The sequence below is a fragment of the Archocentrus centrarchus genome, chromosome 6 (genome assembly GCF_007364275.1).
Source record: "Archocentrus centrarchus isolate MPI-CPG fArcCen1 chromosome 6, fArcCen1, whole genome shotgun sequence".
Lineage (NCBI taxonomy): Eukaryota > Metazoa > Chordata > Actinopteri > Cichliformes > Cichlidae > Archocentrus > Archocentrus centrarchus.
In genome coordinates this window covers 35,649,744-35,663,038 of record NC_044351.1, presented here as the reverse complement: position 1 = coordinate 35,663,038, position 13,295 = coordinate 35,649,744, and the positions used below count along the sequence as shown (strand labels likewise).

General features: G+C 43.9%; 1 protein-coding gene across 1 annotated transcript in view; it reads left to right on the top strand.

The window, feature by feature from the left end:
* cmip (c-Maf inducing protein) overlaps positions 1-13,295 on the top strand; it is a 41,595-nt gene that overhangs the window by 14,848 nt on the left and 13,452 nt on the right. Inside the window, 6 exon segments of the mRNA XM_030731303.1 lie at positions 7,985-8,110; positions 10,627-10,677; positions 11,410-11,571; positions 12,027-12,068; positions 12,494-12,556; positions 12,668-12,748. Of these exon segments, the coding sequence (XP_030587163.1) occupies positions 7,985-8,110; positions 10,627-10,677; positions 11,410-11,571; positions 12,027-12,068; positions 12,494-12,556; positions 12,668-12,748 (525 nt within the window).

Sequence of the window (13,295 nt, the reverse complement as noted above, 5' to 3'; positions counted from 1 at the left end):
GCCAGACAGCGTCTCTACCTCCTCAGGCGGCTGAGAGACTTCAAGCTCCCACTCAAGGTGCTCAGGAACTTTTACACCTGCACCATCGAGAGCATCATGCGTGGGAGCATCACCACCTGGATGGGAAACTGCACCAAGCAGGACTTCATGGCCCTAAAAAGGGTGGTTCGTTCAGCTGAACGGACCATCAGAACCACCCTCCCCAACCTGCAGGACATTTACACCAAGCAGTGCAGGCTGAGGGCCATGAAGATCCTAAAACAGCCCAGCCACCCCGGACACTCTCTCTTCTCCCTGCTCCCATCAGGCCGGCGTTACCGCTGCCTGAGGACTAAGACTGAAAGGTTGAAGAAGAGTTTTTACCCACAAGCCATCCGTCTGCTCAACTCTGAGCCCTAACTGGACCATTATTGCACAATGTAAATATTATAACTTATAAAAGTGTGTATAGTGTATAGTATATAGAGTATAGTGTATAGTGTGAATTACTTTTTTTTATTTTTATTCTTCTTCTTATTTATATGTGTGTGTATATATGGTTGCAGGTACAAAATACATTTCACTGTGCATTGTACTGTGTATAACTGTGCATGTGACAAATAAACACTATCTTAATCTTAATCTTATCTTAAATCCCTCGTACCTGTGAAATGTGAATGAAGCGCTCCTCCTCTCTGCACGTGAAGCTCCGCCTCCACACTGAGCTACAATAACCAAGTGCAGTGTGAATCTTATTACAGATGTAAATATTAAGGCCTTCAGGGCCCAGTGATGTCATAGTTTTTCATGCTTCCCACATCCACTATCCTCCTCCGTTTTCCATTATGGAGTGTTCTACATTTCCTGTTTTAGTGACACTGAAACACTCGACTCTTTAAAGTTTGGTGAAACCACGTTAAACTGTGACACGCCAAAGCTGTGACGGCGTGCTGCGGGTCAGCAGTGTGTTTACGTGCTGCACTCTGCTTGTTCCTTAGCAAATGCAGAAGTGGAGCAGCTTATCATTCAGGGAAGTGACTCTTTAATGCTTTTAGTTTAGTACTGCTGTGTGACTAAGCCCCAAACAGAACATGTGACATGTTTATGTTGGCGTGCAGCGCGACCAGCAGTTACTGCCCTCCACATCTGGGTCACATGTCCATCTGTTCGCATGATGTTTGCATGATGACAGGAACAAGAAGAAATGTGCAGCCCTCCAATGCCCGCTCTTCCTCTCGCTATCTGCCTCCAGCAGGAGGGCCGTGGTTGTCACTGTGGTGCAACAAATACTGCAAGACGCCAAGAAAGTTTCATGAAACAGACTTCGCTCAGCTTCCTCAGTGTTTCTAGATATGCTGACATCCTGCTGTGTTACATCCTCTATTTGTCCTCATCTCTGTGTTCTCAGTTACTGTTGTCAGTACACTTGCTGATGTGAATTAAGTGGAACAACAGAAACACGAAGCAGAAAGAGGAAGGTAGGAGGGAGGAGAGGGTAAAAGAGTCCCAATAAGAGGTGGAGAAGGGAGGAGAAAAGAGGTCAAACAAAGTGAAATGAAAAAGTAAGATGGCAAAAGGAAGGAAGGAGTGACTAAAGAAAGCAGAGGAAACAAGAGGAGAGAGCACAGTGCAAAGAAAGAGAGGGAGGAAACAAGACAGCAGAGGAAGGAAGGAGTGACTAGAAAGTATATGAATAACAGATTAGCATAAAGTTCAGAAAAACCTGAGGAATAACAGGAAAAATGAGAGGGAGGAAGGAAAGAAGGAGCAGAGAAGGATGGTGAAGGAAAGTAGGAAAAGAGAGAAGTTGGTTCAGAGGTTAAAGGAAAGGAGACAAAAGGATTCAGCGAGGGAAGAGGAAAAAAGAGGACGAAAGAAAAGTAGGAGCCATCACGGAAAGGGAGAAGCAATGTTTCTCCTCACATACAAGGTCTTGAATAATCAGGCCCCATCTTATCTCAAAGACCTCATAGTACCATATCACCTCAACAGAGCACTTCGCTCTCAGACTGCTGGCTTACTTGTGGTTCCTAGGATACTTCAGAGTAGAATGGGAGGCAGAGCCTTCAGCTTTCAGGCCCCTCTTCTGTGGAACCAGCTCCCAGCTTGGATTCAGGAGACAGACACCCTCTCTATTTTTAAGATTAGGCTTAAAACTTTCCTTTGTGATCAAGCTTATAGTTAGGGCTGGATCAGGTGACCCTGAACCCTCCCTTAGTTATGCTGCTATAGGCCTAGGCTGCTGGGGGGTTCCCATAATGCACTGTTTCTTTTTGTTTTTTCATTCACCTCTTTTACTTTGTTTATACTCCACTCTGCATTTAATCATTAATTGTTATTAATCTCTGTCTCTCCCCCCTCAGCAGATGACCCCCCCTCCCTGAGCCTGGTTCTGATGCAGGTTTCTTCCTGTTAAAGGGAGTTTTTCCTTCCCACCAAGTGCTGCTCATAGGGGGTCGTTTGGACTGTTGGGTTTTCTCTGTATTATTGGAGGGTCTTTACTTTACAATATAAAGCATCTTGAGGTGACTGTTTGTTGTGATTTGGTGCTATATAAATAAAATTGAATTGAATTGAAAAGTGAGATATGAAGTGAAAGAAGACAAAGAAATAAGGAAGAGGGAACTTTGACGGAAGCAAGGGGAATGTATAAATAAAGGTTGAGATGAGCAGGACAAGAGCAATAATGCAGTGTTAGGAAACAAGATAGAAGAGAAGCAGGGAATAGTGAGTTGACGGGGCATGGATAGGAAATGTGTCAAAGGAAAAGATGAGAGGATGGGTGATGAAAAGGAATTAGGAAAGAGAAAGGAAAAAATCAAAGCAGGGAAAGAAAGAAGAAAAGGGAGAGAAGGAAAGAGGAAGTAAAAGTAGTCAAATAGGAAGTAAATAGATGGGAAAATAATTTTAGTCTATCAAATTTATATCTACATGTGAGGATTTTATCTAGAAAATGTTTGTCATTTTTCCTTGAAGAATGGCATAAAAGTTAAAATGTTTCTAAATGAATAATACTGTGGAGACGCTCTAGTTACAGATGAATATCCAGCTTAATTAACAGGCGACTCATCACTCAGAGTAATTTTTATAGCATTGCTGCACCTGTTGGAGGTGTGGTTGTCCTGTAGTGAGTTGACCAATAAAATGGCAGCCTGAACTGTTCACTGACAATCCTGCCAGGTGACTCCACTCAGTCAGCTGTCTGAGTCGCTCATGACTTCCTGTGCCGCCTCCTCCGGTTTCTCTATGGCTGCTGATGCATTTCCTGCTTTGACTCATCAAAGACGCATCAAACTCATCAAAACTTTAGAAAAAGTTCTGCCCTGCTTTGCAAACTCCACTCATTGTGTGAGTGAGCTGATAGGGCTGTAGGTGAGTGACTCAGCGCTGACAAATGCTGACACTTCTGTCCCCGCAGTCACACCACACCTGAAAGGTAAAGGAGGAGGAACGCCTCAAACCTGTGCCTGTGTAAACTGTCACATCCCTTTGAAAAGCCAAAGTATCCCTGCTAACTCGAGCCTTTTCTTGAGCTGGGGACGAGGAGAAACATTTAAGAAAGCAAAGCACCTCCTTACCTGGTGTTTCTGTGCATGAATGCAGCCGCTGCCAGGAGAATATAACTCTGTGGGAAAAAGACGAATGAGGTGAGGGGGGAACCATCATTTCATATCCAAGGTGTTGCGTACGTGACTGATACCAGGGATTTTTTTATTTGCTTTTTATTGTTATTATCCCTGTAAGATAATAAAGAAAAAAAATCATCACTCTGCCTTTAAAAAGAGTCCTGGCTATTTCAAACTGTGGGCCTTAATGTGCTGTAAATGCTCCCTGCTACTAGACTGCACTGTTAAAAGCACAAAATAATAGTTTTAAAGATCCTGATCATTTACTAAATATTTTGACCCCTGAAGGCTGCCAGTGCTCTGTGGACTGTGATGGACATGGATGCTGAAAAATTAGTTTTACCCTAAACCGATTGATCCACATGCTGACCTGTTTATGGCCCATTATACCCGCCGTTCTCACCCCAACAGTGACATCACATCCGCTGTCACACGCCACGCTTTGGCGTCATTTCGTGCCGTGGCTGAAGCCACTGGGTTGGAGACACGATGCGGACGATCGTGCTGGTAGTTTAATGATCCATCGGTGCAGAAGATCCGGGGCAGATGCAGCAAAAATGAGACTTTCTGGAAAAAACTCTGGAAGAAAATAACCTGTCTTCCTCCTTCTCCTCCTCCTATACCAGCACTAATGGAAAGGTTTTGTCTAAGGGGCGACAGGAGAATATTACAGCAGTATGAATGGTACGGAGCTGTGATGGCAGCACCGTCTGCACACAACACCAACAATGCTGCGAGTTTAATGTGCCCATTGGAAGCTTGGTTATGTTGCGCTCAAGTTCACACTGAATATCAACAGCTAGACTTCCTGGTGACATAAACATAAGCCTGAACGCTTTTTTTTTCCTCCAAATGTTATAAAAACTAAGACATGCAGCATTTAAATGAAGATGACTTATGTGTAGTTTGAAGCAACACCACAAACACGCCCTTCCTGTCATCCTTGCCTCACACACCTGTGTGGTTTCCATGGTTGTTCTTTCTTCTAATACTACAATAAGTCTTGGTGATCAGGATTCCTCTTAAAAGAGAATAAATGGAACCATGCAGGCTCAGGATGCCAGGAGAAAAGTGATGGGAGATGACAGATTAACATCGGCACTGCCTCTGGTGATATTATCTTATTTGCTGACTGGCTGATGGCAGTAAAAAAGGCAAAAGCAAGTTCATTGGTGTAAACTGTGACTTGTCATTTTGATGGTTTTAAATGGAAAATGTGCCTATGATGCCTGATCGGCACAGATCTGAACATTTTACTGTAAAATGTAGTTTATGCGTCACGATTTGTTTCTGATGCTTCGTGTCTTATTTCCTCCGTTCTTCTTCCATGACTGCTCTCTGTCTGCTTCTCCCTGGAAACAAAAACATAACATACATCTCCATCCTCTTGTTTCTATGGCAACACAGCAGAGCGGAGAGGAGCCGAGGAGCCGTAGCCTCCTCCAGCCCTCCTTCATGATGAAAAGCACAACAGAAAGAGACAGAATAAGCAAAAAAGGAGAGGATTGGGAATAAGAGACGGAAAAAGAAAGGAGGAGTGAAAGAGGAGAAGAGAGAGGGAGAGAGAGGAAAGGGTAGAGGGAGGCAATCAGTGCTGGCTCTTGTGCAGGAAGGAGTATCTATGGTAACCTCGGCCAGTTATCAGAAAATTGAAGTCCGCTGTGTTTGTCTCCATTCTGCTCTCCCTCTGTCTATTCAGAAATGCATTTATCGTGTCCTTTGGCTCCAGCTTCATATTCTCCCCTTAATGTTGCAGTTCATCTTGTTAGTGTGTCATGTGCGAGCAGAAAACATCACTAACACTATTTGTCAGCTTTGAGCCGTGCAGACAGAGAGGCGGAGGGATGGACAGAGGCAGGGGCTGAGGTTTACTCTTCCAAGGAAATGAGACTTCTTGCCCAGAACCAATATTTGCCATGGACATCGTCTGTAATGAAAATCCTGTATGGGTGCAGTCTCCCAGCAGGTATCCTGTGTGTGGGGAGGCGGAGTTAGGCTGGGGAGCCAGCTCACTCCATCAGCTGTAAATAAAGGAATAACATGTGCGTTCTTCACCTGTTTGTTTGCTCTATAGAGAGAGATGGATGCAATTAAAGACAAGAAGCACCCGTCTGCCCGGCTGGGCTGCAGAGGGACGCCAGGCGTCTGCTGCTCACATGTGTTTGTGTTTAGTGGAGCCGCAGACGTGCTGTTTGTGTGTGTGGAGTCATGGAAGGATGGCCTCCATTACTTTTAGAGGCACTGTTAATGTATGTTAGCTGAAAGTGACCCCCAGGGCGTATTCTACAAAGAGGGGAGGACAAAATGCTGCACAGATATTATTTAGACAGTGCCAGTTATCGTTGGGTGCTGTGCATTCTAAGGTATAGGCCTCAGTGATGAGACAGTCCCAGTTAATGGGAGTTCTTCCTCCCAGCCAGCACTTAGCAGGGAGGAAGAACTCCCATTAATAGGAAGCTGAACCTGAACCAGGCTCAAGGGCAGCTGGTCAGGGGTGAGGGGAGCATAGAGGCACCAATGAGCAGCATGAAACACAAAGAAATTCATGATAGTGTCATTCAAAGACATGAGGAGTGGAGGAAGGGTGCTCAGTGCATAATGGGAAATCTCCCAGTCTGTAACTAAGGGAGGGTTCAGGGTCACCTGATCCAGTTCTAACTACAAGCTTTATCATAGAGATAACAGAGGGACGGAAAAATGAGTACAGAGAAATTAAAGAGCTCCACTAATGTGACAGTCTTGGTTTCAGCGGCTCTTATTCTTCTTCTTCTGCTGAGTGGACTGAAACAGCCTGAGATGTGCCTCATTGAAACATGGGCACTCACAGGTCTGATGGTAATCAGATGAATTTGATCAGGAACATCCTGTAAGGAGCAGACGAACTGAAATGTGAGATCTGCCGATGGAAGCAGGTGATTCTGCACGTGCAGATTTAGTGTTGATGTGATGACTGAATTTAAATGAAATATTAGGAACGCTTCAAAATAACTGCATCAGTGTCTGATTGTTTGCTCAGTTATGGCTATCTCTGCTCCCTGCTGTTACTTTATTATCCTGCTTTTAAAGGTAAATTATGTGTGTTTCTATATTTATTCTAAATGAAGTTAAAATGTGCAACAGGCCTCATTACTGCATTGGATCTGACTTAATCAGCTGTGCTTCTCTCCTGGTGTGAAGCAGCCACACACCATGAAGTAGGTCAGCTTCTTTCCGCACTTCTCCCTTTGCATCCCCACAAAACTTCATTCTGTTCTTTTTGTCTTTTTGACTTCCTTTATGCAAACCCGGTGTGTTGTAATCAAATCGTTATCAGTGTTTAACCACCAACACAAAAACTCTCTTTGCTTCAGAGATTTTGGAAAAGAGAAACAAATTCAGCTCATTGTGTATTTGTGATGATTTCAGAGCTGCTGCATCCCACTCAAACTTTTCAGACTCGCTGTGCCGCTCTGGGAGCTTCATTCTATAAAAAGTCCGAGAGAAAACGGGAGCCACTCCAAACTTTCTGAAATGGCCTCAGAAAAATGAAAAATAAGGCTGATGATTGCAAAAAAAGCAATGCTGCCTAATTAGGGAGCAGCAAAAGCCACTGCAGATGACGTCTGCTTGGGCCATTTGTGTGGATATACAGCTCATCTGCCCATCAACAACAACTGATACAAAATCACGCAGTGACGCTGATGTCTGGGAAATCAGCTGGTGATTCATTGACTGCTCGTCTTATAATAGAGTGCATTAAACATTTCAAACTCCTCCTGCAGGTTGTAGATATGCAGGCTTTGCTGTGGCTTTCTCTGAGCCTCGGTATTTTTATCTGCCCCCCCCCATCCCCGAAGACTCCTCTGTTCCTCAGTCCGGAAACTTTTGGTGGTTTGTCGGCGTTTCTGTGTCAGTCTGAGACGAGCAAACAGGCTGCGGCCGGTTACTCAGCTGCACTGCGAGGAGCCCGCGATCAGCTCTGTGTGTCTGTGTGTGTGTTTGTGTCTCTGCACACGTGTGTGTGTGGAGTCAATGCTCCCCCATTGTGTGTTTCTAGCTGATGTTTGTGTGTTTGCATGATTAATGGCTTCTGCTAAATAGATTTTCCACTTTGTTCTTGCATTCATGTTTACTTGGAACTAAATCAAATGTGGCCCAGCTGATAAAGATTACTCTGTGTACTGTTTTCACAGCATTTAGCACTGGCTGTGTGTGGAGGTTGTGTTTGGCCTTGTGTTTACCCAGGGCAGGTTAGCCTGGGATATGTTTCTTTTTCTCTTTCCAGCTGACTGCCAGTAAAATAAATGCCTTTTCTCCTCGGCTTTGTTTAAATATACAGTATGTACTGTAAATGTTACAGTGGCAGACTAATATCTTCCCGCTCGTTCTCTCCTCTCCAGCCCACTGGTTACATGGAGACATCACTGCCCTACAGCTCCATCGAGGACCTGCAGCTCCTCTCATGGGATAATGCCCCAAAGTACTGTGTCCAGCTCAGCTTCCCTGGTGGCACTGTTCTTCTGCAGGTAATTCAGTCTGAATCAGAATAAATATGAAATTCATGTGTATGACACAGTCAGTAAGAGCAAAGTCTTCCATGCACCAGCCTCATGCAGCAGGATCCACTCACACACCTGCAGTGTGTAGTTTGTAGGTCTATAAGTATGTTTTTTACCAACCAGTAAGTCAGGTCATCACTTACTAAAACTGCCCTTCATAATCACAAACTTAATAAGTACCTGAAACATAACTAACTGGTTCCTCTGGGTGGAAGTTTCCATCTGTAATCAGTCCACACTCACTCATGTAGGCTGACTAGGATGAGTTTAAAGAGCGTTTTTATTCTGGGCTTCTTGGGATTCTACCCAATTCTACTGTGAATTCTAATTAAAGCTTAGTTTGAAACTGTGCTGAATCTTACTCAGAGATAAACAATAAGAGCTTACCTCACTAAATGGATACCAAGAGAAATGACACTACACACAAACAGCTACAGCAACACTGCAACACAACCACAGTCAGACCAAACCTGCCGGGAACCAGTGAGCCTGCTGGCCTCTGTGGGCAGCAGCCGGTTTTAGGAGGCATCCAGTGGATATCTGGGCCTGTGGTCCTCTCATCGTTGCAGATAAAACAAAATCATAAAAGCTCAGGTTGTTTTAAGATTGCATTTCAGTAAATGTGGCCCTTCTTCTGCATCAAAATCCTTCAAGAAGCCATCTTGAACCCTGAAAGGCAGTTATTCATTTGAATGCATTATTTTAATTTCAATATTTACATAAAATCAGCATGTGTACATTTATTAGTCAAATCTGCTGAAATAGCTTGCTGACAGTGCGAGGTACCCGAGGAGCCTAAAGGTCAAACCTCGAGAAGAACCTTTTCTTGTCGTTTTGTGATGAACTCACTGCGACTCTAAAAGGTCCTGGTGGGTTTTCACTGGTTTATCGTCCCACCCAGCTGCCCATCACAGTCATGTTGGGTTTTTTTATCCTCGGGAATTATTTGATAGACAGCTGGAATGTGACAAAATGTGAAATAATTGCACTGAATTGTATAAATGTTCCAGACAACACAGGATCCTGTGTTTGGCACCTTGTGCCATGAACCTGCTGAACCCGGAGCGGCTCAGGGAGCACATGCAGCGCTGTTACCCATCAGCCCAATGAACCCGGATGCACAGCTCAGCCTGTGATTGGTCCTGGGGGTCAGCCTGTGTTTGCTTAGGCCTGCCGGCCTTCTTTGGACTACCGCTCGGTTCGAAGGAAAAGCTTTGCTGTTTGTGGAATGCTGAAAGACCCGGAATAATTCTCCAGCTGTGTAAAGAGCATTTAGTGTTCAGGGGATGGTGGAGATTAAAGGCCACTACACTGAAACCCCAACCTGCCATTGTAGTGTGGGTTGGGCTGAAGCAGCCAGTTACTCATTAGCACAAAAGCCTATAATAGTACTTTTGTGTACTATATATAAGTACTACAGTACTGTTTGATATTTAAAGCTCCGCTGTTTCGGGACAGAAACCATAACTGCTGTTCAGCATCTTTGTGAGGCTGCTGTACCCCATCCAGTGTTTCTCTACGTGATTGCTTTGCTTTGCTGGGTGTGTTTGTGGTTGTGTGGTTAATTGTTGTACTGGAGACGTGTACTGTGCCAGGAAGAACCACAGCATACAGTGAGAGAGCGCTGCTGTAGTTGAACCAATAGACTGGAGTAATAATAACGTTCACCTTAAACCCGTTCCTAATATTATGGAACTACAGTTTACATACATGAGCCAACTATAACTATGGTACCATGATAACAGACTTTTACTCCTCACTCAGACGCACCACACCTACCGTGGTCTTATCTTAAACACCATCAGCTTCCATCACGTATGGTGGAGGAGCCAGAGGTGTTGAGTCTGCTGGGGTCTCATTGGCTCCAAGTATTGTGTTGTGATGATGTAACCACGCTGTCTCTGGGGCCAAGCATCAACTACATTAGCTCGTCTTTTTTTTACTAATGATAACTCCTGAGCCACTAAAATGCCAGTGTGGACGCTAAGCAGCAAAGAGGGAGAGATGGGAAATGTAGTTTAAATAGACCATCAAACTGTGTTTGCTGTGGTACAGGAGGGCATGCTGTGTGTGTGTGTGAACTTCCTGCAATAATTCACAGGGTTTGATCCACTGAATAACATATGAATTTAGTTCAAACCAAAATCCAGCAATAAATCTATCAATCTATCATTTGTTACCTCATTGTTCATTTTAGTTAAAGCGCTCTGCCCATGTCTTATCTTGGTGTGTATTAGTCTCAAAGTCTATATGCATTATTCTGTGATACTCTGATTTTAATTCAGTCATTACTGTTTTTACCATGAATTTATCTTTTATTGCTGCATAAATCTGTTTCTTTTCTCCAAAGCAGTGTGCCATACTGTAAATCTGTTCATCTAAAGATGAAGTTTGTTTCAGGATATACCTGAAATCTTTTAACTAATAGTGTGCGTGTGCGTGTGCGTGTGTGTGTGTGTGTGCGTGTGTGTGTGTTGCTGCAGGCTGCAAACAGCTACTTAAGGGACCAGTGGTTTCATTCCCTGCAATGGAAGGTAAGGTCGCTGTTTAACTCTGAATGAAGCCATCACGCTGCAGCTCCTCCACTGTGTAAAGATTTCCTGCAGAATTATCATGCCAAAACATCAGAAATGGATGTTTATTGTTACACACCTTCTCCTAGCCCCATATACAATTTTATAACACTTTACAGACTTTATGAGGATCACAGCGCTAAAGCTGTCAGGTCTAATTCCATGCTGTGCTCACAGAGCTGAATAAAGCTGGAAGTATGCTTTAGTACTTAAAGTCACGTCTTTGGGTTTCAAATGTAAGCCGCTGTGGGCGACGTTTGACCTGTGTTGTTGTTGTTGGTCCGTCAGTCAGCCATGGAGCAGAGCGACGTTCTAACAAACCAAAAGCTGAAGTGAAACTGAACATTAAAAAAATGAAATTGTCCACAGCAGCTTCTGTCCATGCTTCTCATGCTGGATTTTTTTTTTTTTTTTCACTTCTCTCGTTTGTGGTGAACTCCGCTGTCACTCCCTTTCCTGTTCCAGCCGCTTTTCAGCCAGTCAGCTTTGGGCTTACACCATCCACATCGAGCAGTGTGGAGTACTGTACACAAGCAGTGTGGCTCTCTTTAGGCAAATACCTATGCAAACAGACTCAAACACAGTACTGTGATACTCATGTATTATGTGCAGTCCTGCCAGTGCTTGTGCCGGTCCTTGGGCCGGTGTTCAGTAGAACCGTTTCAGTGTCTGTGACCACACTGTCTCCTGCAGAAAAAGATCTACAAGTATCGCAAGGTGCTAAACAACCCGAGTCGCTGGGACGTGGCGCTGAAGGAGATCAGAGCGCTGGTGGACATGGCTCTAACCTCACCACTGCAGGATGAATCCATCCACCAAGCTCCACTGCACATCATCTCCACCCTGCTGGCTGAGGTAACACACTCACTCATGTGATTAAAAAAGTTTAATGAAAGTAATAAGTTCTCACTGTCATTAGGAAACTGAATCTGTTTGATGATTTCAAGAAAATAGCTGTTTACCAGCAGCTGCTTTTTGCTGCTGCACTTTATGATAAGCAGCTGTCCGACCCGCCCTGCAACCATGTCAGTCAGAATCTCCATCCAAAATTCCCCAGATGTGTTCCCAAAGTGTTTGAATCTTTGGAAAGGAAAGTCTCTGTTGTGTTGGGATTTGTCCTTACGTTATGATGATGTCATTTCCATTAAGCTGGAGAATTCAGACCTGTTTGTAGAGTCTTGATGTGGCATTGTGTTGCCACAGAATAACCTCTAAAAATAGCAGTTTATTGTTTGATACAGAGTCTGGTTATGTAACACCATAATCTGTTTAGTTCTTCTCTAATTCTGGTTGTTTCTTCTTCCCCACAGAACTCAAATCTCAGTCCTCAGGATCATGAGAACATCATTGTGGTGAGTTTGAAGTTCATGGTCACTGTGCAGTAAACTGATATTTGACAGCAGGGCGTTAATCATCAACAGCCTTCAGTCCACCCGCTTGTTGTTTTGCTCGTTAAAGTTCGTGGTTTTCTTCATGTTACACTTGTGTATTTGTGTATTTTTGACTGCAGTCGATACCCACACAGTGGTACCTGAGCAGAGCCGGAGAGTCTGACGCTTAGAGTAACTGTGATGTTTGTGTAGCACACCTGTAGACTGTTTTCACACAGCTCTTTCACCTGAGCATCAGGTCCATTCTGCTGGCTCTAGGCCTGTGTAAATAAGAGACAGGATATGGAAATATTCATCTGTGTGTGTGTGTGTGTGTGTGTGTGTGTGTGTGTGTGTGTGTGTGTGTGTGTGTGTGTGTGTGTGTGTGTGTGTGTGTGTGTGTGTAGGCCATTGCTCCTCTGCTGGAAAACAACCATCCTCCACCTGATCTGTGTGAGTTCTTCTGTAAGGTGAGATCTTGTGCAGAGTGAGGCTGAGCGTGTTACTTCTGTAGTAAATAATATATATTTCAATATTTCAGAGTGTATCCTGGTAACGGCCGTCTGTCTTGTGTGTTGCAGCACTGTCGGGAGCGACCGCGATCGAGTGTCGTGATTGAGGTGTTCACTCCTGTGGTCCAAAGAATTCTCAAACACAACATGGTGAGATCAGCTAAGTTCAGTACCACAGCACCAGCGTCATTTAAGACCTCACAAAGGGATTTTTTTAGGAAGTGGAAGATTTAGCAAGACTTGCAGATTCCAAGCAAATTTGTTCCCATTTTACTGGTTCCACACAGACCACCTGCCCTTCTGATGACTGTTTATTATGGGCAGTTTTGTGTTTTGGGCTGCAAATGCTACATTCCTGTGGTATCTTAATCATGGGAGCTTTCTGTTAGCTGTTTGTTGTAATTTAACGTCATATCACCCACCGGGTCATCTGTGACCCATCTAGGGTTAGGTTTGGATTGTGTTTTAATGTCATGCTAAATGGGCAAATCTGGAGAAATCCCTTGGAGACTTAGCTTTCATATTCAGTCTCATTCATATTGACATTACAGGAGTCCCGGAGACGCTTTTTTATTTGGATAATCCACATAGGAAAAAATACATTTACTCAAATCTTGGACCTGCTAAATTTTAAAACGTTAAGGTACTTTACTTTGTTCTCCATTGTATGATCTCCATTTTAGTTATGGTTTTATTT